Here is a 23929-nt window from a genome sequence, read left to right as displayed (position 1 = left end):
CGTTTCGTTTACGTCTCTAAACTCAAGCGTAAGGCATCGATCTCGGCGATGTTTCGCGATTTTGCGTCGGCGAGCGCGGCGGTGAGCGCTCGATACATGGTGAGTTCGGACACCGCGGCGAGGAGCGCTCGCTCGACGGCCGAGAGCTTGGATTTCGCTCGATTGAGCGACGACGCAGTTTCGATCGCTTCGTCTGCATTTTCGGCGATGACCGCTCGCAAACGTTCAATCTCTCGATCGATGTCTTGACATCTCAGTCGACGCCTCGCGAGCTCGCGCTCTTGATCTTGAATTCTCGATCCCACGCTCGCAAGCTTATCGTTGAAAACGTCCACGTCAACGTCGTTTTCTTGCTCACCCTTCGGACCATGAATTAATCGCCACCGCGTGTGCTCGTTCGGATCTTCCAATCGCTGACTCAGATTCTCCGCCGAGACGCGCATCTCGTATAGCGTCGAGCGCTTGCTCGAAATCTCGGCTTGGTAGCGCGGTATGGCGGCGACGTTTCGCCGCGCGACGATCAGGGAACGCTCTAGGTCGTGTACTTGACGGCGTAGTGTTTCATATTCATGTACACGCAGCGCGAGCTCTTCTTCGCACTGCCGGCTGACGTCTTCGGACGTGGCGATACGATCGCACAGTTGACACAACTCGTCGTTTCGGTCGAGCAACTCCATGGCGACTGCCTGACGTGATTTCACAAGCGCCTTTGATTGCTCGAATAAAAGCTCTTGATCGCACTTCCCGGCCTTGAGCTCGTTTTGTAGTTTTCCGAGTTCGGTTTCACTCACCTCCATGTCCGCTCTGGCGCGCAAGATGACGTGCGAGACGGCGTCGTTTTGATTTCGGCGCGCATCCCTCTCGCGCTTCTTCGCATCTGTCTCTCCGCGCGCCGCGGAAACTTCCCAATCTTTCTCTTGCGCTTGACGCTCGAGCTCGAACGTTTTCAAATGTAAACATTCATTCTTTTCTCGAGTAGCTCCGGCGATGACGCCAGATTTTCTCACGATCGTCGCGAACGCGTCGCGTTGCGTCGTCGTCAATTCTCGCAGGCGTTCAAAGTGCGAGCGGCGCTCTCGCGCGTCGTCGATATTTGACTTCACATCCATCATCTCCGCATCGCGGATACGCAATAGCGATTTTAGTTGTGCTATGTTTTGCTGCACGCCTTGGTGACGCTTCATCGCGCGCGAGACCCTGTCGGCGACGTACTTTTGTATTCGATTTCTCGCCGCCTCCTCGCGACGAAGACATTTTACCTCATCTTCTAAATCTGCTATTTCTTGGCGCACGGTGACTGTCACGGTGTGCGCAAGCAAATCTCCTTTGGTGATTTCTACCTTGCACTCTTCCCTACGCTCGTTCACGTCGAGTCTGAGCGCGTTTTGCTCTTCTATGGTACGCTTGGTGTCGCGAACCGCCGTGGCGAGCTCACGTTCGAGCGCAGCCTTTGTCCCTTCGACGTCCTCGACAATGTCGGCAATCGAGCGTGCGTTCGTCAACATTTCGTTCACGAGATACGTAAGATGTGCGTTTGCACGCGTCTCACGAAGCGACGTCTGCTTGGCTCGAGTCAAAGACTTCTGACACGCGCGTCGATCGAGCTCGCGGCGCACGCCCTCGGCGGCGATTTCGTCTCGCGCCAACGATTCCCGCTCCAAGAGCGCCTTGAGATCGTTTAAACCTCTCTCCGCGGTCGACAGCTGCTCGTCAAACTTCGCGTTCTTACTCACGTGTTCGCTCAATTCTTGCTCGTTGCGTCGCACCGACGTCTCTGCATCGGTTTCTGCGCATCGAAGCGTCTCCGCGCGGGTTTCGAGCGTCGCCGCGTCGGCTCGAGCGCGCGTCAACGTCTCAAACAGTGCGTCTTTTTCAGCTCGTATTTTCCCCAACACCGCTTTCTCACACTTTAATCTCTCTCGCTCGATTTTCAGTGCCTCTCGCACGCTCGCGCACGCGCGTTCGACCTCGCACGCGCGTCGTTCGCGCTCGTCTCTGCTCCCCGTCAGCGCCTCGGCGCGCTTCCCGCATCCCTCGATTTCCTCGCGCAACATCTCGCACTCCTCCCGCGCGCTCACCACCATCGGCGCCAACCGCTCGGCCTCGTGCCGTCTCGCCTCCTCTAGCGTCCTCATCACCGCGTCTCGCTTCTCCCGCAGCGATTCCACCGTCTCACCGCGCCCGCGCGCTCGAATCCTCGCCTCCTCGCGCTCCGCCTCCGCCGCGCACCGCGCCGCCGCCACGTCCTCCTCCCGCGCCTCCGTCCCGAGCGCCTTTCGCCGCGCCCGCAGCGCCTCCGCGCGTCGCTCCAACCGCGTCGCTCGCCGTTCGATCGCTCGCGCCTCCCGTCGCGCCCGCTCCGCGTGCGTCGCGACGTCGTCGTCGCGCGCGCCTCCCATCGCGTCCGCGCGCGAGACGAACCGTCGCGTCCTCGCGCGTCCGTTTCCTCGCGCGCGCCGTCGCGCGCCGACCGCGCGTCGCCGCGCGCGTCGCCGGCACCGTCGCGCGCGTTCGCCCGCGCGTCGCGCGCCGCGCTCTGCGCGCGCGCGCCGTCGCGCGCCGTCGCGCGCCGTCCAAAAATACCGTCGCGCGCGAACCGTCGCCGTCGCGCGCGGCGGCGTCGGTCGGCACCCGCGCGATCGGATCTGGGCTCGATCGACGGGTCGGGACTCGTCGAATATCCAGATATCGCCACGTGGCGATATCGACGCGCGCGACCGGTCGATCGGCGCGGCGACGCGGCACGACGCGACGCGATGCCGCGCGCGGCGACGCGACGCGACGCGACGACGGACGACGGTGACGACGCGGTGATGCGCGATGATTCGCTGCGTAAATGGGCGCGCGAGCTCGTCCCGACGCTGAGCGCGCACGCGGACGACCCCGCGCTCGGGCTGACGCTGGACGCGCTCGGACGAGGCGCGGACGCGGCGACGGCGACGATGCGCGAGGTGGCGACGGCGGTGGCGCGACAGGCGTCGACGATCGACGCGAAAATATTCGATCGATTGCCGGACGAGGCGGGACGGCAGAGCATGGGAGACGTGTGGGCGAAGATTAATTCGAGCGGCGCGAGCGGGACGGCGCGGGGACGCGAGCCGAGCCTGCCGAGCCTGCCGAGCCTGCCGACGATGAATTTCATGCAGTTGACGACGGCGCTGGCGCTGGCGGACGCCGGGGGGGATGAAGCGGCGACGACGACGGCGACGGTGACGGCGGGGAAGACGGCGAAGGCGAAGGCGAAGAGGGCGACGAACGGGAGGGCGACCGCGGTGAAGAAAACGACGACGACGAAAACGACGGGGAGTGCGCCGTCCCGGGTGTCGATGATGATAGTTCCCACCGTTCCGGGCGTGTCCTACGAACCCAAGCGGTTGAAGAAGCGCAGCGGCATCGCCACGCCTCCGGCGTTTCGACAAGCCATCGCCCCGCTCAAGATGGGACGGAAGCCGAAAGGCGCCCCGAAAGAGACCGAAGCCGAGAAAGCGCTCCGCATGCAAGAGCGGCTGTTCCGTAACCGCGAGAGCGCGGCGAGAAGTCGCGAAAAGCGCGAGAGCGCGATGCGAGCGCTCGAAGAGGAAAACGCCGCGCTCCGCCGCGAACTCGTGGCGACTAAAGCGAAACTCGCCGCTTTGCAGCGCTCAGGAGGTCGTCAATAATGATTCCGCGCGACTGGTCGCGAGCGCTCGATGAAACTTAGTGCAATAAATATGATGTGTTGTGTATTTCGCCGCGCGCGCGCTCGTCCCGAAAGAGTTGTTGAGCGTCCCAGCCCGCGCGCGAGCCGTACATCGGCGCGCGCCCGCGCGCGACGGTGCGCGCGCCGCGGTTCGTGCATCGTATCGCTTTTAACGCGCGCGCGAAGTTTCATGCCCTCTGAGTCCTCCGACGCGTCCCGAGCGCCTCGCGAAGGCGAAGCTATCCCAGCGGCGGGGACATCATCTTCCGTGAGTTTTCAACGGCGTAGACTTGCGCGACGCGAGCGATGGAAGCGCTACGGCGTCGTCGGGTTGATCACGGCCACTTCTCTGTTCCTGTACGCCGATCAAAACCTCATCGGGCCGAACATGAGCGCCATAGCGGAGGAGTTCGGGATGGATGAAAAAGAGAAGGATGTCAAGCTGGGCGGGTTGCTCCAGCTGGCGTTTTTCGTCGTCGGCTCGCCGGCGTCGCTGATCATCGGGTACTACGCCGATCGAGTGCGTCGAGTGCGTTTGTTCTTTTGGACGACACTGATCGGTGAAGGGCCGTGCATGGCGACGTATTGGGTGACCGAGTTATTGGCAGTTGTTTGCGCTTCGGCGCGATGACCAGGGCATCGCGGTGGGCGGATGCTTTACCGCTGTTTGTTCTCGTTGGTGCGGAGATTTGTTTGCGAGTCATGAGCGGAGTTACGTGGCGAGTTTTTTGACGATCGCGACGGGAGCGGGAGTGGCGCTCGGACAAGTGGTGGCGGGTACGGTAGGGCCGGCGTACGGGTGGCGACTACCGTTCATCCTCACATCCGCGCCCGCGGTCGTGCTCGCAACGGTGATGGTTCTCGTCGTCGACGAGCCCAAGCGTGGCGCTCAGGAGGAAGAAGTTCATCGAATGACGATGCGAAGGAATTCAACGAAAAATGTCGCTGAGCGGGATGATTCCGACGAACAAACGACGGCGCAGACGGAGGACGAGCTCGAAAGCGGCGACGAAGCGGGAGATGTTTCGTATAAAGCCAAGATGAATTGGAGCAAGGTCAAGAAGCAATTGCTTGTGAAGACCAACATCCTCGTGCTTGCGCAAGGCTTGCCGGGCACGGTGCCGTGGGGGGTGTTCAATTCGTACTTTGTCGACTTTTTACATAAGCAAAAGGGTATGACGGTGCAAAACGCCACGGCGGCCATCACCGTCTTCGGCTTGGGCTCCGCCTTCGGCACCATTGGGGGAGGATTCATCGGTCAGAGGATGTACAATAAGAAGAAGAGCGAACTTCCGATTTTAATGGGACTGACGACCGCTATTGGAGCACTTCCAGCGTATTACTATCTCAACGTCAACGACTACGGTCCGGGGAGGGTCGGTTTGTACCTGTCGTGCCTCGTCGGCGGCGTTTTCTGCTCGGTGACACCGCCCAATGTGCGCGCAATTTTGTTGAATGTCAACCCGCCGGAAACTCGTGGAAGTATGTTTGCATTTTACTCACAAATTGACGACGTCGGTAAAGGCGGTGGACCCGCGCTGGTCGCCTTGCTCATCGTGAGCATGGGCAGACGAGTGGCGTTCAACGTGGCGTTTACCTTTTGGTTTGTGTGTGGCGTTATTTTGGCCTGCATTACATTTACCATCGATCACGACGTAGAGATGGAACGAAGGGCCGTGCTCGAGGCTTTACAGACGGACGAAAACGAGGTGGCACCGATAGAGAACGACGGGGATTTGAACGCGGACAGAGGGTAGCGCAGCGTGTACTGACATTTAACGCATCATTATTCCATCACATTAGAGCGTAGCGCAGCGTGTATTCACATTGAGTGCATTATTAATAGTCCATCACGTAAAATCATCCTATTCGGGCATCGGCTCTTCCACCTCGCTGTCGACATCCTCGTCTGGTAAATCTATCGTCTTCTCATCAACCTCGGGCGCCGCAGTCTTGGCACGTGGCTCCTCTGCCTCGTCGTTCGAGAAGTCATCCGTGTTGTCGGAGTCAGAGTCATCTTCGTTCTTCCCAAAAGCGCCACCAAGGGTAGCCAAGGCAATCTCATCGCCCGGTCTAGCGCTATTTGTTCCATCCTCGATCCCTACTTCGCGCGGAAACGAAGGTCCGTTGGCCTTTTCCACGCCGGCGCCCGTCGCGGTGTTTCGAATGCTTTCCGGCAAAGACGTGTTTCTAATTTCTGCTGAAGACAAACGAAGTGATCGCGACTTGGCGTTACGAGGATACACAATGATGTACAGTACGTCGTCTTGATAAATGCAGCGGCACGTTTGCAAGTGCACGAGGGAAGGGAACTGACACAACAGCTCGAACGGCCGCCCCAACTTCGGGTTCGAGTTTGGCGGTTGCGCCGGATCGGCGCGCACAAAGGTTCGACCTTGATCATCGATGGACATCGAAAAGTCCGCGGCGGAATGTCCAAGCGCACGAATCGCGAGAACGTGGTATTGGACTCCGTGAGCCACTTGCGCGACTTGAAGCTGCACGTCTGATTTCGCCAGCACCGGGTACGGCTCGCGATCGTCGGCCAGGTACTTACCCACCGCGCGCAGGAGGAGCGTTCTGAACGCAGCCTTGGAGATGTTAGGGCGCAACATGAATGGGTCAGCCGTTTTCTGGCCGAAAATCTTTGCTTTGACGTAAGGAATGCCGTCCGCAATTTGTGGCGCCTCCGCGTCGCCCCCGTTGCGAGCCGACCGCACGCCGTGGCCGTTGTTGTACGCGAACTCCGACTCATCCAACACCCCATTGCGCGATTTCGACACCACGCGTCCGCACAGACTCGACAGCAGCATCACCATGAGCTGCCCCTCGTTTCGATACGCCGGCCCGGGAATATTCGTCGGCGTCACGTGCCACACCTGCGTGTCCACCGGCAACTCGCAAATCGTCGTTCGCGACGCCTTCATCCCTTTCTTCCCCCCGTTTCGTCCCACGTTCCCCCGAACCCCCCCGCGCGCTCTCACCGTCTGCGCCAAGTACTCGCTGTGCCCGATCGCCGCCTCGAGCGTCGGAAACGCCTCGCTCTCCACCACCGCCTCCACCTTCCCGTCCACGCTCAGCCCCATCGCGCGAATGACGACGAACCTCTCGCGCCCATCCGCGCCTCGTCCCGCCTTCGTCGACGTCCCCGCCTGCGACATCTCCTCTCGCGCCTCGAACCGCCCGCCTCGCGTCCCCGCGCGCTTCCTCGATTCGCCGCGCGCGTCTCGAGATGACGCCGCGGAATTAATTCGAACCTCGTCCCGTCGCCGCGCCGCGCCGCGTCGCGCCCGATCGCGCGTCTCCGTCGTCGATCGCGCCGCGCGTCGTCGCGCGTCCGCGGCGGTCGCTTCGCGCGCCTCCCGCGCGTCGTCGTCCTCGCGTCGCGCGCGCGATCGCGTCGCGAGATGCGTCGGCGCGACGACCGCGCGCGGAGACCGGCCGGCGCCCCTCGACGGCGCCTGAATCGCGACGAGTCCTGAACCGTCGTGTGTGTGTGTGTGTGTCATGTTTTTTGTTAATTGGGTCATTTGGGTCGTTGAATATGAAATATTGGAAATCGCAGGGGGGGCGGACACGAGGGGGGGCGCGCGCAGTCGGGCTCGGGTTACTTATGCATCAGTGGGCGCCGCGACGCGCGACGAGGACGGCGGCGACGAACACGCGAACGCGCGCGAACGCGGATCCCGAATCGTCCTCGCGAAGGGCGGTGAAGGCGACGGTGAGAAACCCGCCGGCGCAGAAGGCCTCGACGAGGTAGGGAACGTCGAGGGCGAGACGTCGGGCGAAGGACGACGCGGAGGCGCTCGCGGCGTCGAGCGCGGCCAGGACGAGGAACGTGAGCGCGGTCGCGCCGACGGCGACGAGGGCGGAGAGAAAGTTGAACCATAACGCCTCGACGTCGGTGAATCCCGAGCGTCGTAAGATGCCGTAGTCGCCGAGCTCTTGCGGAAGCTCGTGCGCGAGCGTCGTCCACGCCGCGGCGTAGCCGCGCGTCGCGCCGCGCCGGGCGAACGCGATCGCGATCACGACGCCGTCGGTGAAGTTGTGCGCGGCATCGGCGAACAGATTGAGCCATCCGCTCGCCGCGATCTCTCGCGCCGCCGCGCGTCGCTCGCGCGCTCGACCACTCGCGCCTCGGCTTCGGCTTCGGCTTCGGCTTTCGCTCGGCGTTCGACGCCGCCGCGTCGTCCCCACTTTCCCATCGTTTCGCGCCTTCACCGCGCGCACGATCACCTCCAACTGATGAAACGCCAGCACGCCGCACGTCGTCGCGCACGCCGCGACGCCCGCGCCGTCGCGTCCTCGCGCTCGCGTCGCCGCCTCGAGCGCCGACGGCAGTTGACACCCGAGCGCGTCCCCGAGCATCGCCCCGATCGCCGCGTCGCTCAGCCACGCGAGCGCGTCCGCGCGCGCGCCGATCGCCATCAGCGCGCACCCGACCAGGGACGCGAGCGACACGCACGCGGACGCCAGCGTCGCGCGCGCGGCGTCCCCGACCGTCCACGCCCCCGCCGCCCGCGCGTCGCCCTCGTCGCCGCCGCGCGCGCCGTGCGCGCGCGCGCGCGCGACCAGCGACGCGAGCGTCACCGCGCGCGTCACCGCCGTCGCCGCGCGCCGCGACATCGCGCCGCGCGCGCGCGAGTCGCGTTTTGACCGCAGTGTTCGCCTCGCCATGCCACCGCGTTCGCTCCTCGCGCTCCTCGCGCTCGCCAACGTCGCGCTGTGGATCGCGCGCGCCGCGACGCGCGCGTTCGACAAGTCGGCGCTCCGCGGCCGGCGCGCGCGGGCGCTCGTCGTGCTCGGCAGCGGCGGACACACGGCGGAGATGCTGCGCATCCTGCGCGACGCGCGAACGCTCGACCGACTGGACGTCGCGGCGTACGTCGTCGCGAGCACGGACGCGCGGAGCGCCGACAGAGCGCTCACGTTCGAGCGCTCGCGACGCGGCGCTCGCGGCGAGGCGCGCGTGCTGACGATCGGACGCGCGCGAGAGGTGGGCCAGCGATGGACGACGAGCGCGGCGACGACGGCGCGCGCGTGCGCGGCGGCGATCGCGATCGTCGCGCGCGTGAAACCGGACGTGGTGATTTGTAACGGACCGGGGACGTGCGTGCCGATCGTGCTGGCGGCGATGGCGCGACGCGCGCTGGGGTGGCGAACGCCGGCGACGGTGTTCGTGGAGAGCGCGTGTCGCGCGCGAACGCTCAGCCTGACGGGGAAGATTTTTTATCATCTGAGGTGCGTCGATCGGGTGTGCGTGATGTGGGAGCGCGCGCACGCGGCGTATCCTCGCTCGACGTTCGTCGGGCGCGCGATGTAGCGCGACGCGGCGCGCGCATGGGTTGTAATGGTAGTCGTAGTCGGTAGTCGAGCGGCGCGGCGCGGCGCGGCGTCCCGGTCGAGACGCGCCGAGCGCCGCACACTCGCGCGCGTCGTCTCGGTGCGCCGGAATTCGCGCCGTCGCGCGGACGAAAGAGCGCGCGCGCGGATCGCGGCGCGCGGTTCGCGGCGCGCGCCCGTCCGCGACGCGAACGCGCCGTCGCGAACGCGCCGTCGCGAACGCGAAGAAATGTCCGCCGACGCGAACGCGCTCGGCCGAGCGACGAGCCAGCGCCTGACGCGGTCGTCCATGCCGCTGATGTTGTTTTATTGCACCGAGGTGCGAGCGCGAGCGCGGCGAGCGCGACGGCGCGAAGCGAAGCGAGAGCGAGGGCGAACGCGCGACGACGTCGAATTCAAACGCGGCGACTGACGACGACGCGCCGGACGAATGGAACAGATGGAACAAATGGCGAGAGAGATCGCGGCGATCGACGGAAACATTGAGTTGGGTGAGATTCAGTGGCGCACGTTCGCGGATGGTTTCCCGAACATTTTCGTGAACGACGCGGAACAGCTGCACGGGCGGCACGTGGCGTTTTTGGCGTCGTTTCACAACGCGTCTGTGATTTTCCAACAGCTTAGCGTGATATACTCCCTTCCCAAGATGTTCGTCGCGTCGTTCAGATTGATCTTACCGTTTTTCCCCACCGGTACGTTCGAACGGGTGGATAAGGAAGGAGAAATCCCCACCGCGGTGACGATGGCGAGAATGTTGAGCTCGATTCCGCACTCGCGAGGCGGGCCGACGGATATGATCGTGTTCGACATTCACGCGCTTCAGGAGCGATTTTATTTCGGTGACTCCGTCACTCCGCTGTTCGCATCGGGAATTCCGCTTTTGTTGGAGCGATTAGCAAGTTTAGAAGACGCCGCGGACGTCGTCATCGCCTACCCCGACGAGGGCGCGTGCAAGCGCTTTCACAACTTTTTCGCCAAGTACGACGAGGTCGTCTGCACCAAGGTTCGCGAGGGCGACAAGCGCATCGTCACGATCAAGGAGGGCAAACCCACGGGTAAGCACATCGTCATCGTGGACGATCTCGTGCAATCCGGCGGCACCCTCATCGAGTGCGCCAAGGTTCTTCGCCGCGAGGGCGCCTCCGCGGTGAGCGCCTACGTCACCCACGGCGTCTTTCCCAACGAGTCTTGGCGTCGTTTCACCGACCCGTCCGCCGGGTTCGCCAACTTTTGGATCACCGATTCGTGTCCGCAGACCGTCAGCGCGTGCAGCGGCGTCGCGCCTTTCGTCGTTTTGAAGCTCGCGGGATCCGTCGCGCACGCGCTCAACATTTAATCGAATCCAGACGAGACGCCGTTCGTCGTCGCCATTCGTCGTCGCTCGTCGCGTCGCGTCGCGTCGCGCGCGCGATGCGCCTCGGCGCGCGCGCGAGCTCGGCGACGCCGATCGCCGCGCGCGCGTCCTCGCCCGCGACGCGCGCCGCACGACGGTTCGCGCCGCGCGCGACGCGTGACGTCGAGGGCGACACAAATCGTCAGCGCGACGCCGACGACGCGCGTCGCGGCGCCGTCGCGTGGTTCCGAGACCACGACCTGCGCGTGAGCGATAACGCCGCGCTGCTCGCCGCGGTGGAGACGGCGCGACGGCGCGGCGGCGAGACGGCGTGCGTGTTCGCGTGGGACGAGACGCGAGACGGCGAGACGACGAGAGGCGCGCGAAGGGCGTGGTTGGTCGAAGCGCTGGACGCGCTCGATCGCGAACTGCGACGACGGTACGGTGGAGGAGGACTGTCGTATTATCGCGGGACGCACGCGGAGGCGATGCGAGCGGCGTGCGGGGGAGTGGGAGCGACGCGCGCGTTCGCGTCGAGGCGGTACGAACCGACGGCGGACGCGGACGACGAAGAGACGGCGGCGAGCGTGCGGGACGCGTGCGAGATCGTGCGCTTGCCGGGGTACTTGTTGTTTGAGCCAGAGAAGATTCAGATCGATCTGAGGAGGGAAAAGTACTTTTTCGGCACGCTCATGCCGTTCGTGCACGCCGCGGAGAAGCTCGGAGGGAAAGTGGGGGCGCCGCGCGCGGCGCCGGCGAGCGCGCGAGTGGTGGATTTAGGCCCCGAGCACGGATTCGCGGCGTCGTTAGAAGAATTAGGGATAGTATCAGACGTAGATAAACGCTTGGACTGGGCGGCTGGGATTCGCGCGGAGTGGACGATGTCGGAGTCGGGCGCCGCCTCTACTTGGGAGCACTTCGCTTCGGTGGGGTTGGAGAAGTTTGAGGACGATCACGGAAGAGCGGATATCGTCGCTCCGGCCGCGGTGAGCACGCTTTCACCGTATTTACGCCATGGTCAGATATCGCCGCGGCAGATTTACCACGAATTGGCGACGAAAAAGATGGGCAGCGACGGGGTGGAGGGCAAAAAGCTCTCTCGCGTGTTTTGGCACCGTCTCTATCGCCGAGAGTTTGCGTACTGGCAACTGCACAACTGGCCCGAGTTACCGTCCAAGTCCGTGCGTGGGCACTACGAGAATCGCAAGGCTTGGTTGGAGGGCGACGAAGCCGCCGTTGCGCTTCATCGATGGCAAACTGGAACGACGGGCTTCCCCACCGTGGACGCGGGCATGCGCCGGCTTTGGGCCACCGGATGGATGCATCAGAGTGAACGCATGATTGCGGCCACGTTTCTCGTCGATTACTGCGGCGTTCATTGGACGCACGGCGCAGATTGGTTCCTCGACACTCTCGTGGACGCGGACTTGGCGATCAATTCCATGATGTGGCAAAACGCGGGAAAGAGCGGACTCGATCAGTGGGACGTCTTCGCGGGTTCGTTGACCCCAGATGGATCCTCTCGAGCGCACGACCCCGAAGGCGAGAGCATCGCTCGATGGATTCCAGAGCTCGCGGCGCTGCCGAAAGGGCACCTGCGACACCGCCCGTGGGAAGCGTCGGCGAAGCAGCTCGACGCCGCGGGCGTCGAGTTGGGATCGACGTACCCGACGCGCATGATTACAGATCTCGAAGGCGCGCGACGCCGCATGCTGGACGACGTGAACGCGCTTCGCGTCGACGAAATTAACAAAGCCGCGACGAGGGCGAACGCGGCGTCCGCGGCCGACGTCGACGCGCGTTCTTCCGACGTCTTCGTCGACGTTCGTTCGGCGAACGACTTCGTCGTCGCGCCGCCCGGCGCGACTAAAGATCACGCCGGCGCCCTCGTTCCGGTGTCGACGCGAAAGGAGTTCAAAACCGAACTCAAATCCACCAAAGGCGCGCAGGCCGCGATGCAAAGCGCCTACGCCTGGGCCGACCGCGCCCTCGCCGTCGCCGAAACCGCCGCCTCCGCCGACGCCGCCAAAGCCAAGGCCCAAAAACGCGCCCAGCGCGCCCACGGCCACTCCCACGCCGCGTCCACCGACGCGTCTCGCGTCCACGCCCACGCCCACGGCCACTCCCACGCCCCGTCCCGCGCGCCCGCGCGCCGAAGCAGCGCCTGGCAGCGTCCGTCGCGCGCCTCCGCGCGCGCGCTCTCCGACGCCCGCGCCGCCCGCGCCGACCGCCGCGTCGTCAAGTCCCTCCGCCGCGAGGCTCGCGAGATCAACGCCGCGCACGCCGGCCGACGCCCCGCCGCCGACGACGACGACGACGACGACGCGTAGCGCGCGCCGTCCGACCGACCGCGTCCGACCGACCGTCCGACCGATCGCGCTCCTCTATATAGTAAAACTTCGACGCATTATATACCCCTCGATGACGTATAATACCATCGCGCGTCCCCCCGATTCCACACGCGATCGCGCCGAATCCACGTGGATCGCGATAAACCGCGATCGACGTCCCTATGATGGCGTTCGATGGACGTCGAATACGGAGAAACGAATCCCCGGTCGCCACACCCCGACGCGCCATGTTCGCCACCGCGAAGACCACCTCGTTCGCCACCGGCGTCGCCGTGCGCGCGCCGCGCTCGACGCGCGCGCGACGCGAACGGTGCGTGCCGCGACGTCGCGATCGACCGCGCGTGACGCGACGCGACGCGCGATCGCGCGCGAACGACGCGCGGCGCGCGAGGGGCGAATCGCGATCGTATCTCGAGCGACGCGGGACGACGACGCGACGCGCGACGACGCGCGACGCGAGCGAACGATGGGCGTGCGAGGGGCGCGAGACGCGCTCCAGGACGCGCGCGCGCGACGCGAGCGGGACGCGGCGCGAGCGGCGACGAGGGTTCGGAAAAGGGGCGGAGACGCGCGCGAGGGGCGCGATCGGGACGGATAGCGAGCGGGGCGCGAGGGCGAGACGGCGGGACGAGGGACTGACGGCGCGCGCGGTGGTTTGCGAACGATGCAGCGCGATGAAGACGAACGCGAAGTACGGCGATGAGTCGGTGTACTTCGATCTGTCCGACGTCGAGGCGACGACGGGGTCGTGGGACGTCTACGGCGTCGACGCGTCGAGCCGATACCCGGATCAACAGGCGGCGTTTTTCGAATACGCGGCGCAAGGCTTGGGCCGACGCGAGGCCGTGTACTCGCTCTTGGCCGTTTCCGCGGGTTTGTTGACCGTCGGGTACGGCGTGAAGGGGGCGAAGGACGCCAAGCTTCCGATCACGGTCGGCCCGCAGCAACCGGCCGTCGTCGGGCCGCGCGACCGCATCTGAGCGGGGCGAGGCGCGAGCGCGCGCGAGCGGAGGCGGTCTTTCGAGATCGACGACGCGAGCGAGGCGCCATCTAACACTAGTAGAAATGTGATGATGAAGAAGTCCACATGACCAACGAACGAGGATGCTATTTCAACGCGCGCGCGCTACAATTCAACCCTTGGCGAGACGCTCAACGCGCGCGCGAGACGACTGATGTCGGCGGCGGAGTCGTCGTCCTCCGCCTTTGCCGCGGCGTCGAACGCGTCGGCGAGCGTCGAGAGATCGCGCTTGAATCCGTCGAGCGTATGTCGCACGATCTCAGGGCCGCGCTCGCGCGCGGCGAGAAGCGCGCCGATCGCTTTCTCGCGCGCGTCGAGCGAGGCGTCGGCGTCGAGCGCGCTCGCGACGACGTCCTCGAGTAAGGATTTCGCGACTTTTACGTCGGCAAACATCGCGTCCGCGACGCCGTCGATGAGAACTAAGTCGCCGAATAAGACCATCGCGCGCGTGCGCGTCTTGACCGGCGTTTTCGGAGACAAAATATCAGCCAACACGCCGGCGCCGCCCGCGGCGAAAAAGTCGGCGCGCGACGCCTCGTGCGTCCGCGCGCACATCCCGAGCACCCACAACGACTTATGACGCACCTCCGCGGGCGTCGCGGGCGACGACACGAGCTCTAAAAGCGCATCGAACCCTCGTCTCTCGTGAATGATCCCCTGCACGACGACGTTATTCGACGCCGCCGCCGCGAGCGCGCTCGCCGCCGCGCTCGCCACGTCCTCGTCCTCGTCCCTCAGCGCCCCGATCAGCGCCTCCGCCACCCCGAGCTTATCCAAATCGTTCGCCAACTCGATCGGCGCCACCAAATCGTACAAAATCTCCAGCGCGCGCACCCTTCGCGCCTTGGTTTCATTCTTACGCGCGTCCCTCACCACTTCGCCGCACTCTCGCGCGAGCGCGTGCGGACTCGGCGCCGCCGCCATCGCGTCCAGCGCCTCCCGCACCTCCCTCTTCCTCGACTCGATCGAATCCACCGTCTTCGACCGTCCCGCTTCCGCTTCCGCGCCCTCGTCGTCGTCGATCGCGTCGACCGCGCTCGCGCCGTCGTCGCGTCGTCCCGTCGCTCGCGCGAGCGCCGCGCGCGCCCTCGCGCGCCAACCCTCCGCCCGACCCGCGTCGCCGCGCGCCCGATCGTCGGCGTCGCTCGACGCGCGCGGGTGTCCCGCCTCGATCGACCACCTGAACAGTTCGCTCAGCGTCGCGCCGTCGCTCGGCAGCGCGTCGCGCAGCGCCGCGACGTCGTCGCCATCGTTCGCGCGTCCCGTCGCCTCGCGCGCGCGTCCCGCGCGCGCGCGCGCCGCGACGAGCGCGAGCGCGAGCGCCGCGACGATTCGCGCGCGCGGCGCGCGCGCGCGGCGCCGCGCGTCGCGCATGCGCGTCGCGAAGTGCGACCGGGACGGCGCGGCAGAGCATGACGCTTCGGCGCGTCGCGCGCGACGGCGCGCTCGCGCTCGCGCTCGGCGCCGTCGTCGGCGACCGCGTCGGCGCGCCCGAGCGCGCGCTCGCGCGGCGCGCGAGCGCGTCGAGCGACGCGCGCGACGCGTTCGAGGCGGTGGTGGTGTGGTGCGACCGCGCGAGCGTCGCGCGCGGCGCGATCGACGCGGGAGACGTCGTCGCCGTGCGCGCGCGCGACGGCGACGGCATCGTGATTCAGCGCGTCGACGCCGTGCGAGGGCCCTCGCGAGGGACGTGCGCGCTGCGAGCGGACGCGGGATGGCGAGGACGCGACGCGCGAGACGACGGCGACGCGGGCGAGACGCCGACGGGGGCGCTTCGAGGACGGATCGCCGCGGTGCTGTGGCCGCCGAGCGCGATGCGGGCGGTGACGAGGGAGGCGTCGAGGCGAACGCGGGCGCCGGAAAACGCGAACTAGATGTGTAGAGCTAGAATTAGAGGCGCGCGTCTCGCGCGCGAGCGAGAGAACGCGAGCTAAAACCGTATCCCGGGCGACGGAAACCTTTTGACGCACAGATCGAGCTCGAACGTCACCGTCGGCGCCGTCGCGCGCGCGTCGATCGTCATGTCGCGATACCGCAGCTCCGTGCCGTCTAAATCGAGGACGAGTCGCTCGAAAAACGTCTCCAACGCGCGCTCGAGCGTCTCGTCCCCGTCGCCGCGCGACGTCGCGCGAACCGTCGATCCCTCTCCCGGTCGCATTCGCACCGTTCGCCGCGCGCCGCCGTCTCGCATCACCACGTCGCACTCCAGGTACCCGTCGTCGTCGTCGCTCGCGACGTCGCCTCGCTCGAACTCGAACGCTTCGTCGCGCGCCGCGCGTCTCGCCAGCGGGTGCCTCAAGAAATTCTCGAAATCCCTCCCGTCGAGCGTCAGGCGCGCCTCGCCGCGCGCCGGTCGCGTGAGCACCACCCCTCGCATCGCCATCGCCGCGCTCCAGTCGACGCGGACGTCGCGCGCGACGAGCTCGACGTCGCGCGCGGTCAAGTCGCGCGGGCTCGACCAGCCGCGGCCGCGCACGCGCGCGCCGCCGAGCTCGCCGAGCGCGAGCGCGCGCGCGAGGTCGGCGTCGACGACGACGCGGACGTCGTCGCAGCGCTTGAGGACGAGCGGCGAGGCGAGCGCGGCCTCGGCGAGGCGGGCGACGACGGCGGCGGGATCGATGCGGTCGAGGGGGGACGCGCGCGGGACGCGCGACGCGCGGCGCGGCGCGCGAGGGCGACGCGCGCGCGCGGCGGGACGAGGCGGCGCGGACGCGCGCGCGGGCATCGCCCGAGGCGCGGCGTGACGCGAGCGAATGCATGAATGCGCGAAGGCGCGAGTGCTCTATACGGTGGCTCTCCTCACAACGTAATAATATCCTTACGACTCGTCTAGTGATGATTCCGACTGTTCCGTCGGACAGCGAAATGCTCGCCGTCTAAAAATTTGACAAACGTGTGCGGCGCGGGGACGACGCGCGCGCGGGGTCGGGACGACGCCGCGCGCGAGGAGACGCGCCGCGCCGACGGCTTCGTTACTTTATCTTAGAGCGGGACGACCTTTTCCCAGGTGAAGATGTCGAGGTCTTCATCGCGGCCGAAGTGACCGTAGGCGGCGGTGGTTTGGTAACGCTTGTTACCGCCGCGCTTGAGGTCGAGCGCCTTGCCCATCATGCCCGGACGGAAATCGAACGCGGCCTTGACCTTGGCGAGGATTTCGGAATCCGGAATCTTACCGGTGCCGTAGGTGTCGACGTGCACGGACAACGGCTCGGCGACGCCGATGGCGTAGGAGATTTGGAACAAGCATCGGCGCGCGAGACCCGCGGCGACGACGGACTTGGCCGCTTGGCGGGAGATGTACGCGCCAGAGCGGTCGACCTTGGTCGGGTCCTTACCGGAGAAGGCGCCACCGCCGTGCGCGCCCCAGCCACCGTAGGTGTCGATGATAATCTTACGACCGGTCAAACCGGCGTCACCGTGCGGGCCACCGATGACGAAACGTCCAGACGGGTTCAAGTGGAAGATGGTGTCGGCGTCCAAGTACTTTTCCGGGACAACCTTCTTGATGACTTCGTTCATGAGATCCTCGGCGATCTTCTCGTTCGTCACGCCCTCGATGTGTTGGGTGGAGATCAAGATGGTGTGCACGCGCTTCGGCACCATGGCGCCGCCTTCGTTTTCGTACTCGATGGTGACTTGCGTCTTACCATCCGGGAGCACCCACGGGCACGTACCATCCTTGCGGACGACGGTGAGGCGGTGACCGAGCTTGGTGGCCAAAACGTGCGTCAACGGCATGAGTTCCGGAGTTTCATCCGTGGCGTAGCCAAACATGTGACCTTGGTCACCCGCACCGATGTCTTCATCGGACTTGGTGCCCATACCGTGCACACCTTGACCAATGTCCGGGGATTGGTCGTGCAACTCGACGAGCACGCGGCACTTGTTACCGTCCAAGCCGGTTTCATCAGAGATGAAACCGACGTCGCGGCACACTTGGCGCACGACGGCTTCGTAGTCAACCTTGGCCTTGGTCGTGATTTCACCGAAAACCATCACCATGTTGGTCTTCGTCGCGGTCTCGCACGCAACCTTGGAATCCGGATCTTGCGCGAGGCACGCATCCAAGATGCCGTCGGAGATTTGATCCGCGAGCTTATCCGGGTGACCCTCGTTCACGGATTCGGAAGTGAAAAGAAATCCCATATTTATGTCTGTGGAGTGTGTTGATGTGCGGTTTACTGCTCGTTTTCAGCGCGTTCGCCGTCGTCAGTCTTCCGGTTCGTTCGTTTCGCCTCGACGTCCGCGCCGCCGCGCGCCGTCACCCGCGCCTCGTCCCAAAAATCCAAGATCTTCAACATCTTCCCATCCCACCGCGCGATCGCGCCGCGACATCCCCCACGGACGCGCAGGATCGACGCACGCGATTTCCCGCGCGGTATTACCGCGCGAGCCCCGACATATTCGCGTCGCGCGCGACGCCACGCGTCAAGATAACCCGCCGCCGCGGACGGATCATCATCGCGCGCGCGTCCCATCGCGCGTCCGTTCGCCCCGATCCCGCGCCGCGCCGCGCCTCCGCGCGCGCGAACGCGCGGCGGAATATTTCCCGCGCGCGCGCGTCTCGGTCACGCGCGCTCGCATCGCTCGCGCACCTGCTGTGTGTCGTTCGACCACGCGACGTAAAGTAAAGTGCGCGCGGCGGCCCGACGTCTCGAGAATATTCGCGATCGACGCGCCCGCGCGGGCGTCGAACCTCACCGCATCGTCCGCGCGTGATCATCGATCGACGCGGCGAGGTTCGACGACGGCGATCGGCGATCGATCGACCGCGCGGCGACGCGATCGCGTGACGTCGGCGCGCGATCGAGGGGGATCGGGAAAAACCTGTAACACGCGTCGCGCGATCGCGTCGGGGGTCTGAGATTGAAGTTTATGTTTTTTTAGGTGTGTGTGCGACGTATTTAATGTGTGATTTGACCATGTGTCGAAGCGCGCGGCGTCCGCGACGAGCATTCGTGCCCGAGTGGTTAAGGGGTTCGACTAGAAATCGAATACGGTCTCCGTGCGTAGGTTCAAATCCTGCCGAATGCGAATTTTTTTTTGTGGAGATGACAACAGGCGCGACGATGAACGTTGCGATCGCGGCTAGTTGGAGTACTCGAGCTCGATCGGGGGCGATTTTTTCCAGACGCGCGCGAGCGCGGCGGCGAGCGTGGCCGACGACGGCACGGGTTGGCCGGCGCACCAGAGCGCGAGCGCGCTGGCATCGGTGCTCGTTCCGCCATCTGTTTCGTCTAACTTCTGTGCGATGTATTCGCGAATCTTCTGAGCGCCGAGAATCTTGGGCGCCGAGACGCTCGCGGGGGAAATTTCAGCGAGACCCGAGCCTGCGCGAGGGGCGAGGCGGAAACTGATCTTTGGAGATTCCGGCTCGGGCGCTTGATTCAGGGCGTGATCGGCGAACCATTTGGGAAGCAACTCACGCTCGGTGGGTGTGCCCGAGAAGTCTTCGCGAATCTTGACGCACACGCGACCGCTGTCGTCGATGGGGTGCGCGAACGAAACCGCACACTCGCTCGGGAGCGGCTCGGCGAACGCCCGTTTCGTTGATCGCGGAGGTTTCGACGACGTAAATTTTTCTACCCACTCATCCATCAATAGTCGAATGATTTCGACACCTAAATTTCTTCGCTCGTCCGGCGCGGCGTCAGCGATACCCAGATCGCTCGCGTACGCCTCGGCGTTGAACGCCGAACTTGGCGAGAGCGTGATGGCGAGCGAACCACTACGAGTGTTGCAGGTAAACCACGATGGAACGACGACATCTGGATTCAAACTTTCATTTTCGAGTAAAATTTCGAAGTCTGATCCATCGGTGACGCCGTCGAACGTGCGTATTGGGGTCGATCGCGACACGTCCCACAGCGCGATGGCACCCATGGAGTCTTGCGTCAACACCTCCATCTTGTTCTTCAGCACGCTGTGACGAACGATCGGGCTCACACCGATAATCTCCATCGACGGCACTAAGTCCTGGGGCTCACGATCGTGCGGATCGCCCCAGTTATCGAACTTTCGCGGCGTCGTGCCGCCGAACGAAAATGCCCCGGGCGAACCGACGTCGAACCACGTTCCCGGCTGCCGCAAAAGACTCGATCCAGCGGCGCGACGCGAGAACGAGGTGCTCGTCGGCGTTCCATGAGAGTCTTCTACGTTCGCTGATGAGCCATCTTCGCCCGGGATGATCGTCGGCCAGCGCTTGATCGACCGCGACGCAGTGGCGGTCCACAAGTCGCCGTCCGACGAGTGCGCGGCGAAACCGCTCGCGCGCGTTGACTCGTCTAGGCGCAGCTTTAAAATAGCCGCCGATTCGTTCGCGACTAAACTACTTTTCCTATCACGCAACGACGTGACGCATATCCGGGCATCGATACCTCCCGAGTATACACGAGTGAAATCGCGGTTGCACGCGAGCGCCCAAATTGACCCGGTGTGCATGCCCGCAAACGTCTGCACGCATCGCTGCTCGCCAATGTCCCAAACACGAATCGTTCTATCGCTCGACGCTGTGACGCACTTTTTACCATCCGTGTCGACGACGATTGCTCGAACATTGTCTGTGTGTCCCTTGAGTTTGCCTTCCTTTTGAGCGCTCCGCGTGTCCCACACGCGAAGCGCGAGCTCGGTACCGCCGGAGACGAGCAAGTTTCCAGTCCCATCCATACCCAAAGCGTAGATGGACTCCTTCGAGCCCCCCAGCGCGGTGACGCATCCATCATTCTTCACGCTTAGATACGACGGCGCGGCATTGATCGCGAGACATCGCTCGATGTCCCACAAGAAAATCTCGCGATTGAGCCCGCCCGAAGCAAACTTTCCTTCCAAGCGTTCCGACGCGCACGCCAACGCCATGACGTAATCTGTGTGTCCCTGCAAAGCCACCGCGCAAGACGACGACATCGATCCTTCACTTATATCCCACAGCCGCACGGTGTGATCGCTAGAAGCGCTCGCCAAATGTGTGCTCGACACTCTCGCGACGTCGTTCACCCACCCGCCGTGACCTTCAAACCGCCGCGCGCACGCTGGCATCCCCGCCGACAGATCCCACATCCGAACCGTCCCATCGCGCCCACCGGTGAATATGCTATCGGATCCCTCTCCTCCCAAGTCCACCGCGTTCACCCCACCGACGTGCTTGTTCGCGTACTCGGGCTGCGGAAGCGAATACGTCACCGGTCGCCGCTGTCGCTTCACCAGCGCCGCCGTGTTCATGATCCCTCTCCTCCGACCGTCTAAAACAAGTGCCAGCAATTATACGACAGCGTCCAAAACAACACAAACGTCGGCAATCCAGCGTTCGGTCCGTCCAGGAACACCTTATCGACGGACGGAAAGAAACTCGTCGGTCGTCCCTCGCACTTGCTCGCCGCCACCGCGCACGCGCTCGCCAGCATAAACACCCCGTGCGCCGCGAACCCTCGCACTCCGGTGTATCCGAGCGCGCCGATCGCGATTCCGGACACGATGCTCAGGTACGTGAACACTCGCGCGCTCACTCGCGCGTTGTGCGCGACGTTTTCCGCGTTCACGACGAGATACTTGGCCAATCGCGCGTCGTCCTCGTTCGCCGCCGCCGCGCCCGTTCGCCTCGCGCGCATGCGTCGACGACCGCGCGATGCGCGCCTGCGTTCGAGCTCGCGAGCGCGCGCGCGATCGAGCGCGTCGTCGCGTCGACGTGTGACGCGAACGTTTGAACGAACGACCGGGACGCGCTGTCGCACTTCACCGCGCGACGCCGCGTCGCGCGCGCGCCGATGGAGCCCGGAATCCGCGCCATCGTGGAGACGATCCACGCGAGCAAGGTCAGGGCGGTGCTGCACGTCACGGGCGGCGGGGCGCGCGCGCTCGGGTGGCTGACGAGCGTCCCGAGGTGCTCGAACACTTTATTGGACGCGCGCGTGCCGTACGCGCGCGAGAGCGCGCTCGAGACGCTCGGGAGGGCGACGGACGATGACGTGGAATCGTACTGCTCGCGGGAAGTCGCGGAGGCGCTGGCGAGCGCGGCGTACGCGAGGGCGGTGCGACACGGAAGCTCGCGAGCGACGGCGTCGGCGAGCGACGCGCGAGCGACGACGGGCCTCGGCGCGACGTGCGCGCTGACGACGGAGGACGTCGTCAAACGAGGCGACCACAGATGTTTCGTGGCGGCGAAGACGCTGGGGCGGATGACGACGTACGAGATGCGATTGGAGAAGACGAGCGGGCGCTCGCGGTTCGACGAGGAGGGCTGCGCGTCGCGGTTGGTGTTGCGAGCGCTGTACGAGGAAGCGAGGCGGAGCGTCGATGACGCGGACGCGGACGCGGGTGTAGATTTAGTGCGAGAAGTTCTGAGCGAACGCGAGTTCGACGAGGTTTCGGTGACGACGATGGAGGATTCGGCGTACGCAAACGCGAGCGACGCTCGCGCCGTCGTCGAGCGGTGGTTGGCGGAGGACGACTCGTCGACGAGCGGTGCCACCACCGCGGCGCCGATGATTTTGGAATTCACGGGGGGCGTGCTCACCGCAGTGGGCGCCACGCGTGCGAACGTCGTGTTGAGTGGGTCGTTCAACCCTTTGCACGACGGCCACCGCGACTTGCTCGCCGCGGCGACGGCGACAAAGCCCCCGGGCGCGCTCGGCGCGTACGAAATCGGCGTCACGAACGCCGACAAGGGGACGCTCTCCATAGACGAGATCATGCGTCGACTCGAGCAGTTCTCCACCCCCGGCACGGTGTGTTTACTCACCAAAACCCCACTCTTCGTGGACAAGACCCGCGCCGCCCCCGGCGCCGCCTTCGTCGTCGGCGCCGACACCGCCGCGCGTCTCCTCGACCCCAAATACGCCGGCTCCGACGCCGCCCTCGACGAATCCCTCAACGAAATCCGAGCCAACGCGTGCGATTTCCTCGTCGCCGGCCGCGTCGACCGCGTCTCTCGCGCCTTCGTCCCCGCCGCCGACGTCCTCGCCGCCGCCGCCGCGCGCCGCGCCGCCGACCTCTTCGCCGCCCTCCCGTCTTTTCGCGTCGACGTCAGTAGCACCGAAATCCGGAACGCCGCGCGCGATTCCGGTCGCGATTAACGTTGTGATCGATCCCCGCGCGCCTTTTCGAGCGACTCGCGCGCGCCGCGGCGTCCTGATCGCGTCGATTTATCACTGTTTACCCACACGCGGTCGGTCGCCACCCCATCTCTACCCTGAAGGAGCAATAGGGTTTCTCTCGCCCTCGCCCTCGAACGTCGCCGCCGCCGCGCCGCACACCGCGACGCCATCGTCGCCGCTCGCGCACGCTCGACGCGCACCGTCGATCGTTTCGTCGCGCGCCCACCGCACGCCCGGACGACCGCCGCCCACGCGCGCTTCCACGCGTCGATTCAACCATCGACGTCGCGCCGCGAATCATGATGGCCTCCATCGCCCTCACCGCCGCGCCCGCGTCTCGCGCGGCGTCCGCGCGCCTCCCGAGCCGCGCGAACCGATGCGATAAAATTGTCGCCGTCGCCCCGCGGCGCACGGCGACGGTCGCGCGCGCCGGCGACGACGCAGACGCGTCGGCAGTCGAAGGCGAGTCCGAGACCCCGCGCGCGCGCGGCGGGCGCGGCGGCGGACGCGGTGGTCGCGGCGGCCGAGGCCGCGGTCGCGGCGGCAAGGAGGACGACGGGATGCAAGAGTCCGTCGTCCAGGTGTCGCGCGTCACGAAAATCACCAAGGGCGGGTCGCAGATGAGCTTCCGCGCCACCGTGGTCGTGGGCGACGGCAAGGGTTTGGTTGGCGTCGGGTGCCAGAAGGCGAAGGAGGTGCAAATCGCGGTGACGAAGGCGGCGAGCGATGCGCGAAAGAGCGCGAAGCGAGCGCCGATAACTAAAGGGGACACGTTCCCGCATCGAGTGACGGTGAAGGGGAAGGGCGGCGCGGTGGTGATGCTGCGCCCGGCGAGCCCGGGGACGGGGGTCATCGCGGGGGGCGCGTGCCGCACGGTTTTGGAGCTGGCGGGCTATAAGAATTGCTTCGCGAAACAGCTCGGAAGCTCGAACCCGTTGAATAATGCGCGGGCGGTCGTTGCGGGGTTGAACGAGATGCGAACGTTCAAGGAAGTGGCCAAGATGCGGGACATGACTTTGGAGGAGTTGTTCTCGGCGTAGACGCTCGAGCGAGTCGTTCGAGTCGTTCGTTTGTACGACGAATATCATCTCTTTCGCCGCGAGTTTTCGCCGC

At 65.3% G+C, this 23929-nt stretch overlaps 14 protein-coding genes and 1 pseudogene across 14 annotated transcripts, besides 1 other annotated feature; 8 read left to right on the top strand and 7 right to left on the bottom strand.

Moving 5' to 3' along the window:
- Window positions 1-8: 8 nt before the first annotated feature.
- OSTLU_27461 (predicted protein) lies at window positions 9-2135 on the bottom strand (the record flags this gene model as incomplete). The annotated part of the gene is made up of 1 exon (XM_001421227.1): window positions 9-2135. The coding sequence occupies one exon, from the start codon at window positions 2133-2135 to the stop codon at window positions 9-11; it is 2127 nt and encodes a 708-aa protein (XP_001421264.1).
- A 617-nt stretch (window positions 2136-2752) lies between these two features.
- OSTLU_25519 (predicted protein) lies at window positions 2753-3822 on the top strand. The gene has a single exon (XM_001421406.1). The coding sequence runs from the start codon at window positions 2757-2759 to the stop codon at window positions 3657-3659; it is 903 nt and encodes a 300-aa protein (XP_001421443.1). The 5' UTR covers window positions 2753-2756; the 3' UTR covers window positions 3660-3822.
- A 188-nt stretch (window positions 3823-4010) lies between these two features.
- Window positions 4011-5244, top strand: OSTLU_3353 (annotated as a pseudogene; the record flags this gene model as incomplete).
- Window positions 4011-5244: a sequence feature.
- Window positions 5245-5544: 300 nt separating this feature from the next.
- OSTLU_18085 (predicted protein) lies at window positions 5545-6840 on the bottom strand (the record flags this gene model as incomplete). The annotated part of the gene is made up of 1 exon (XM_001421226.1): window positions 5545-6840. The coding sequence occupies one exon, from the start codon at window positions 6838-6840 to the stop codon at window positions 5545-5547; it is 1296 nt and encodes a 431-aa protein (XP_001421263.1).
- Window positions 6841-7297: 457 nt separating this feature from the next.
- OSTLU_27457 (ZIP family transporter: zinc ion) lies at window positions 7298-8313 on the bottom strand (the record flags this gene model as incomplete). The annotated part of the gene is made up of 1 exon (XM_001421225.1): window positions 7298-8313. Exon 1 carries the CDS (start codon window positions 8303-8305, stop codon window positions 7298-7300), a length of 1008 nt encoding a protein of 335 aa, XP_001421262.1. The 5' UTR covers window positions 8306-8313.
- Window positions 8314-8354: 41 nt separating this feature from the next.
- On the top strand, window positions 8355-9002 carry OSTLU_43228 (predicted protein; the record flags this gene model as incomplete). Its single annotated transcript, XM_001421405.1, has 1 exon — window positions 8355-9002. One exon carries the CDS (start codon window positions 8355-8357, stop codon window positions 9000-9002), a length of 648 nt encoding a protein of 215 aa, XP_001421442.1.
- A 318-nt stretch (window positions 9003-9320) lies between these two features.
- Window positions 9321-10358, top strand: OSTLU_27455 (predicted protein; the record flags this gene model as incomplete). The annotated part of the gene is made up of 2 exons (XM_001421404.1): window positions 9321-9341; window positions 9462-10358. 2 exons carry the CDS (start codon window positions 9321-9323, stop codon window positions 10356-10358), a joined length of 918 nt encoding a protein of 305 aa, XP_001421441.1.
- Window positions 10359-10843: 485 nt separating this feature from the next.
- Window positions 10844-12769, top strand: OSTLU_51395 (predicted protein; the record flags this gene model as incomplete). The annotated part of the gene is made up of 2 exons (XM_001421403.1): window positions 10844-12454; window positions 12599-12769. The coding sequence occupies 2 exons, from the start codon at window positions 10844-10846 to the stop codon at window positions 12683-12685; spliced, it is 1698 nt and encodes a 565-aa protein (XP_001421440.1). The 3' UTR covers window positions 12686-12769.
- Window positions 12770-13377: 608 nt separating this feature from the next.
- psaH (psaH, PSI-H, subunit VI, photosystem I polypeptide) lies at window positions 13378-13650 on the top strand (the record flags this gene model as incomplete). The annotated part of the gene is made up of 1 exon (XM_001421402.1): window positions 13378-13650. A coding segment is annotated over one exon (273 nt), but the record flags the coding sequence as incomplete, so codon positions are not given.
- Window positions 13651-13832: 182 nt separating this feature from the next.
- Window positions 13833-14651, bottom strand: OSTLU_18081 (predicted protein; the record flags this gene model as incomplete). The annotated part of the gene is made up of 1 exon (XM_001421224.1): window positions 13833-14651. The coding sequence occupies one exon, from the start codon at window positions 14649-14651 to the stop codon at window positions 13833-13835; it is 819 nt and encodes a 272-aa protein (XP_001421261.1).
- Window positions 14652-16517: 1866 nt separating this feature from the next.
- Window positions 16518-18340, bottom strand: OSTLU_47517 (predicted protein). Its single transcript, XM_001421223.1, has one exon. The coding sequence runs from the start codon at window positions 17871-17873 to the stop codon at window positions 16710-16712; it is 1164 nt and encodes a 387-aa protein (XP_001421260.1). The 5' UTR covers window positions 17874-18340; the 3' UTR covers window positions 16518-16709.
- Window positions 18341-18793: 453 nt separating this feature from the next.
- OSTLU_51367 (predicted protein) lies at window positions 18794-20945 on the bottom strand (the record flags this gene model as incomplete). The annotated part of the gene is made up of 2 exons (XM_001421222.1): window positions 18794-19696; window positions 19841-20945. 2 exons carry the CDS (start codon window positions 20943-20945, stop codon window positions 18816-18818), a joined length of 1986 nt encoding a protein of 661 aa, XP_001421259.1. The 3' UTR covers window positions 18794-18815.
- Window positions 20946-20965: 20 nt separating this feature from the next.
- OSTLU_27449 (predicted protein) lies at window positions 20966-21331 on the bottom strand (the record flags this gene model as incomplete). Its single annotated transcript, XM_001421221.1, has 1 exon — window positions 20966-21331. One exon carries the CDS (start codon window positions 21329-21331, stop codon window positions 20966-20968), a length of 366 nt encoding a protein of 121 aa, XP_001421258.1.
- A 156-nt stretch (window positions 21332-21487) lies between these two features.
- Window positions 21488-22795, top strand: OSTLU_25512 (predicted protein; the record flags this gene model as incomplete). The annotated part of the gene is made up of 1 exon (XM_001421401.1): window positions 21488-22795. The coding sequence occupies one exon, from the start codon at window positions 21488-21490 to the stop codon at window positions 22793-22795; it is 1308 nt and encodes a 435-aa protein (XP_001421438.1).
- Window positions 22796-23376: 581 nt separating this feature from the next.
- Window positions 23377-23856, top strand: PRPS5B (Plastid ribosomal protein S5B small ribosomal subunit; the record flags this gene model as incomplete). Its single annotated transcript, XM_001421400.1, has 1 exon — window positions 23377-23856. The coding sequence occupies one exon, from the start codon at window positions 23377-23379 to the stop codon at window positions 23854-23856; it is 480 nt and encodes a 159-aa protein (XP_001421437.1).
- Window positions 23857-23929: the final 73 nt, after the last annotated feature.

This window comes from Ostreococcus lucimarinus, chromosome 14 (genome assembly GCF_000092065.1).
Source record: "Ostreococcus lucimarinus CCE9901 chromosome 14, complete sequence".
NCBI lineage: Eukaryota > Viridiplantae > Chlorophyta > Mamiellophyceae > Mamiellales > Bathycoccaceae > Ostreococcus > Ostreococcus sp. 'lucimarinus'.
This window is presented reverse-complemented; position numbering and strand designations above follow the sequence as displayed.

Coding starts and splice junctions, on each gene's coding strand:
- OSTLU_25519 (XM_001421406.1), top strand. CDS start 2,757: ATGCCGCGCGCGGCGACGCGACGCGACGCGACGACGGACGACGGTGAC.
- OSTLU_47517 (XM_001421223.1), bottom strand. CDS start 17,873: ATGGGATTTCTTTTCACTTCCGAATCCGTGAACGAGGGTCACCCGGAT.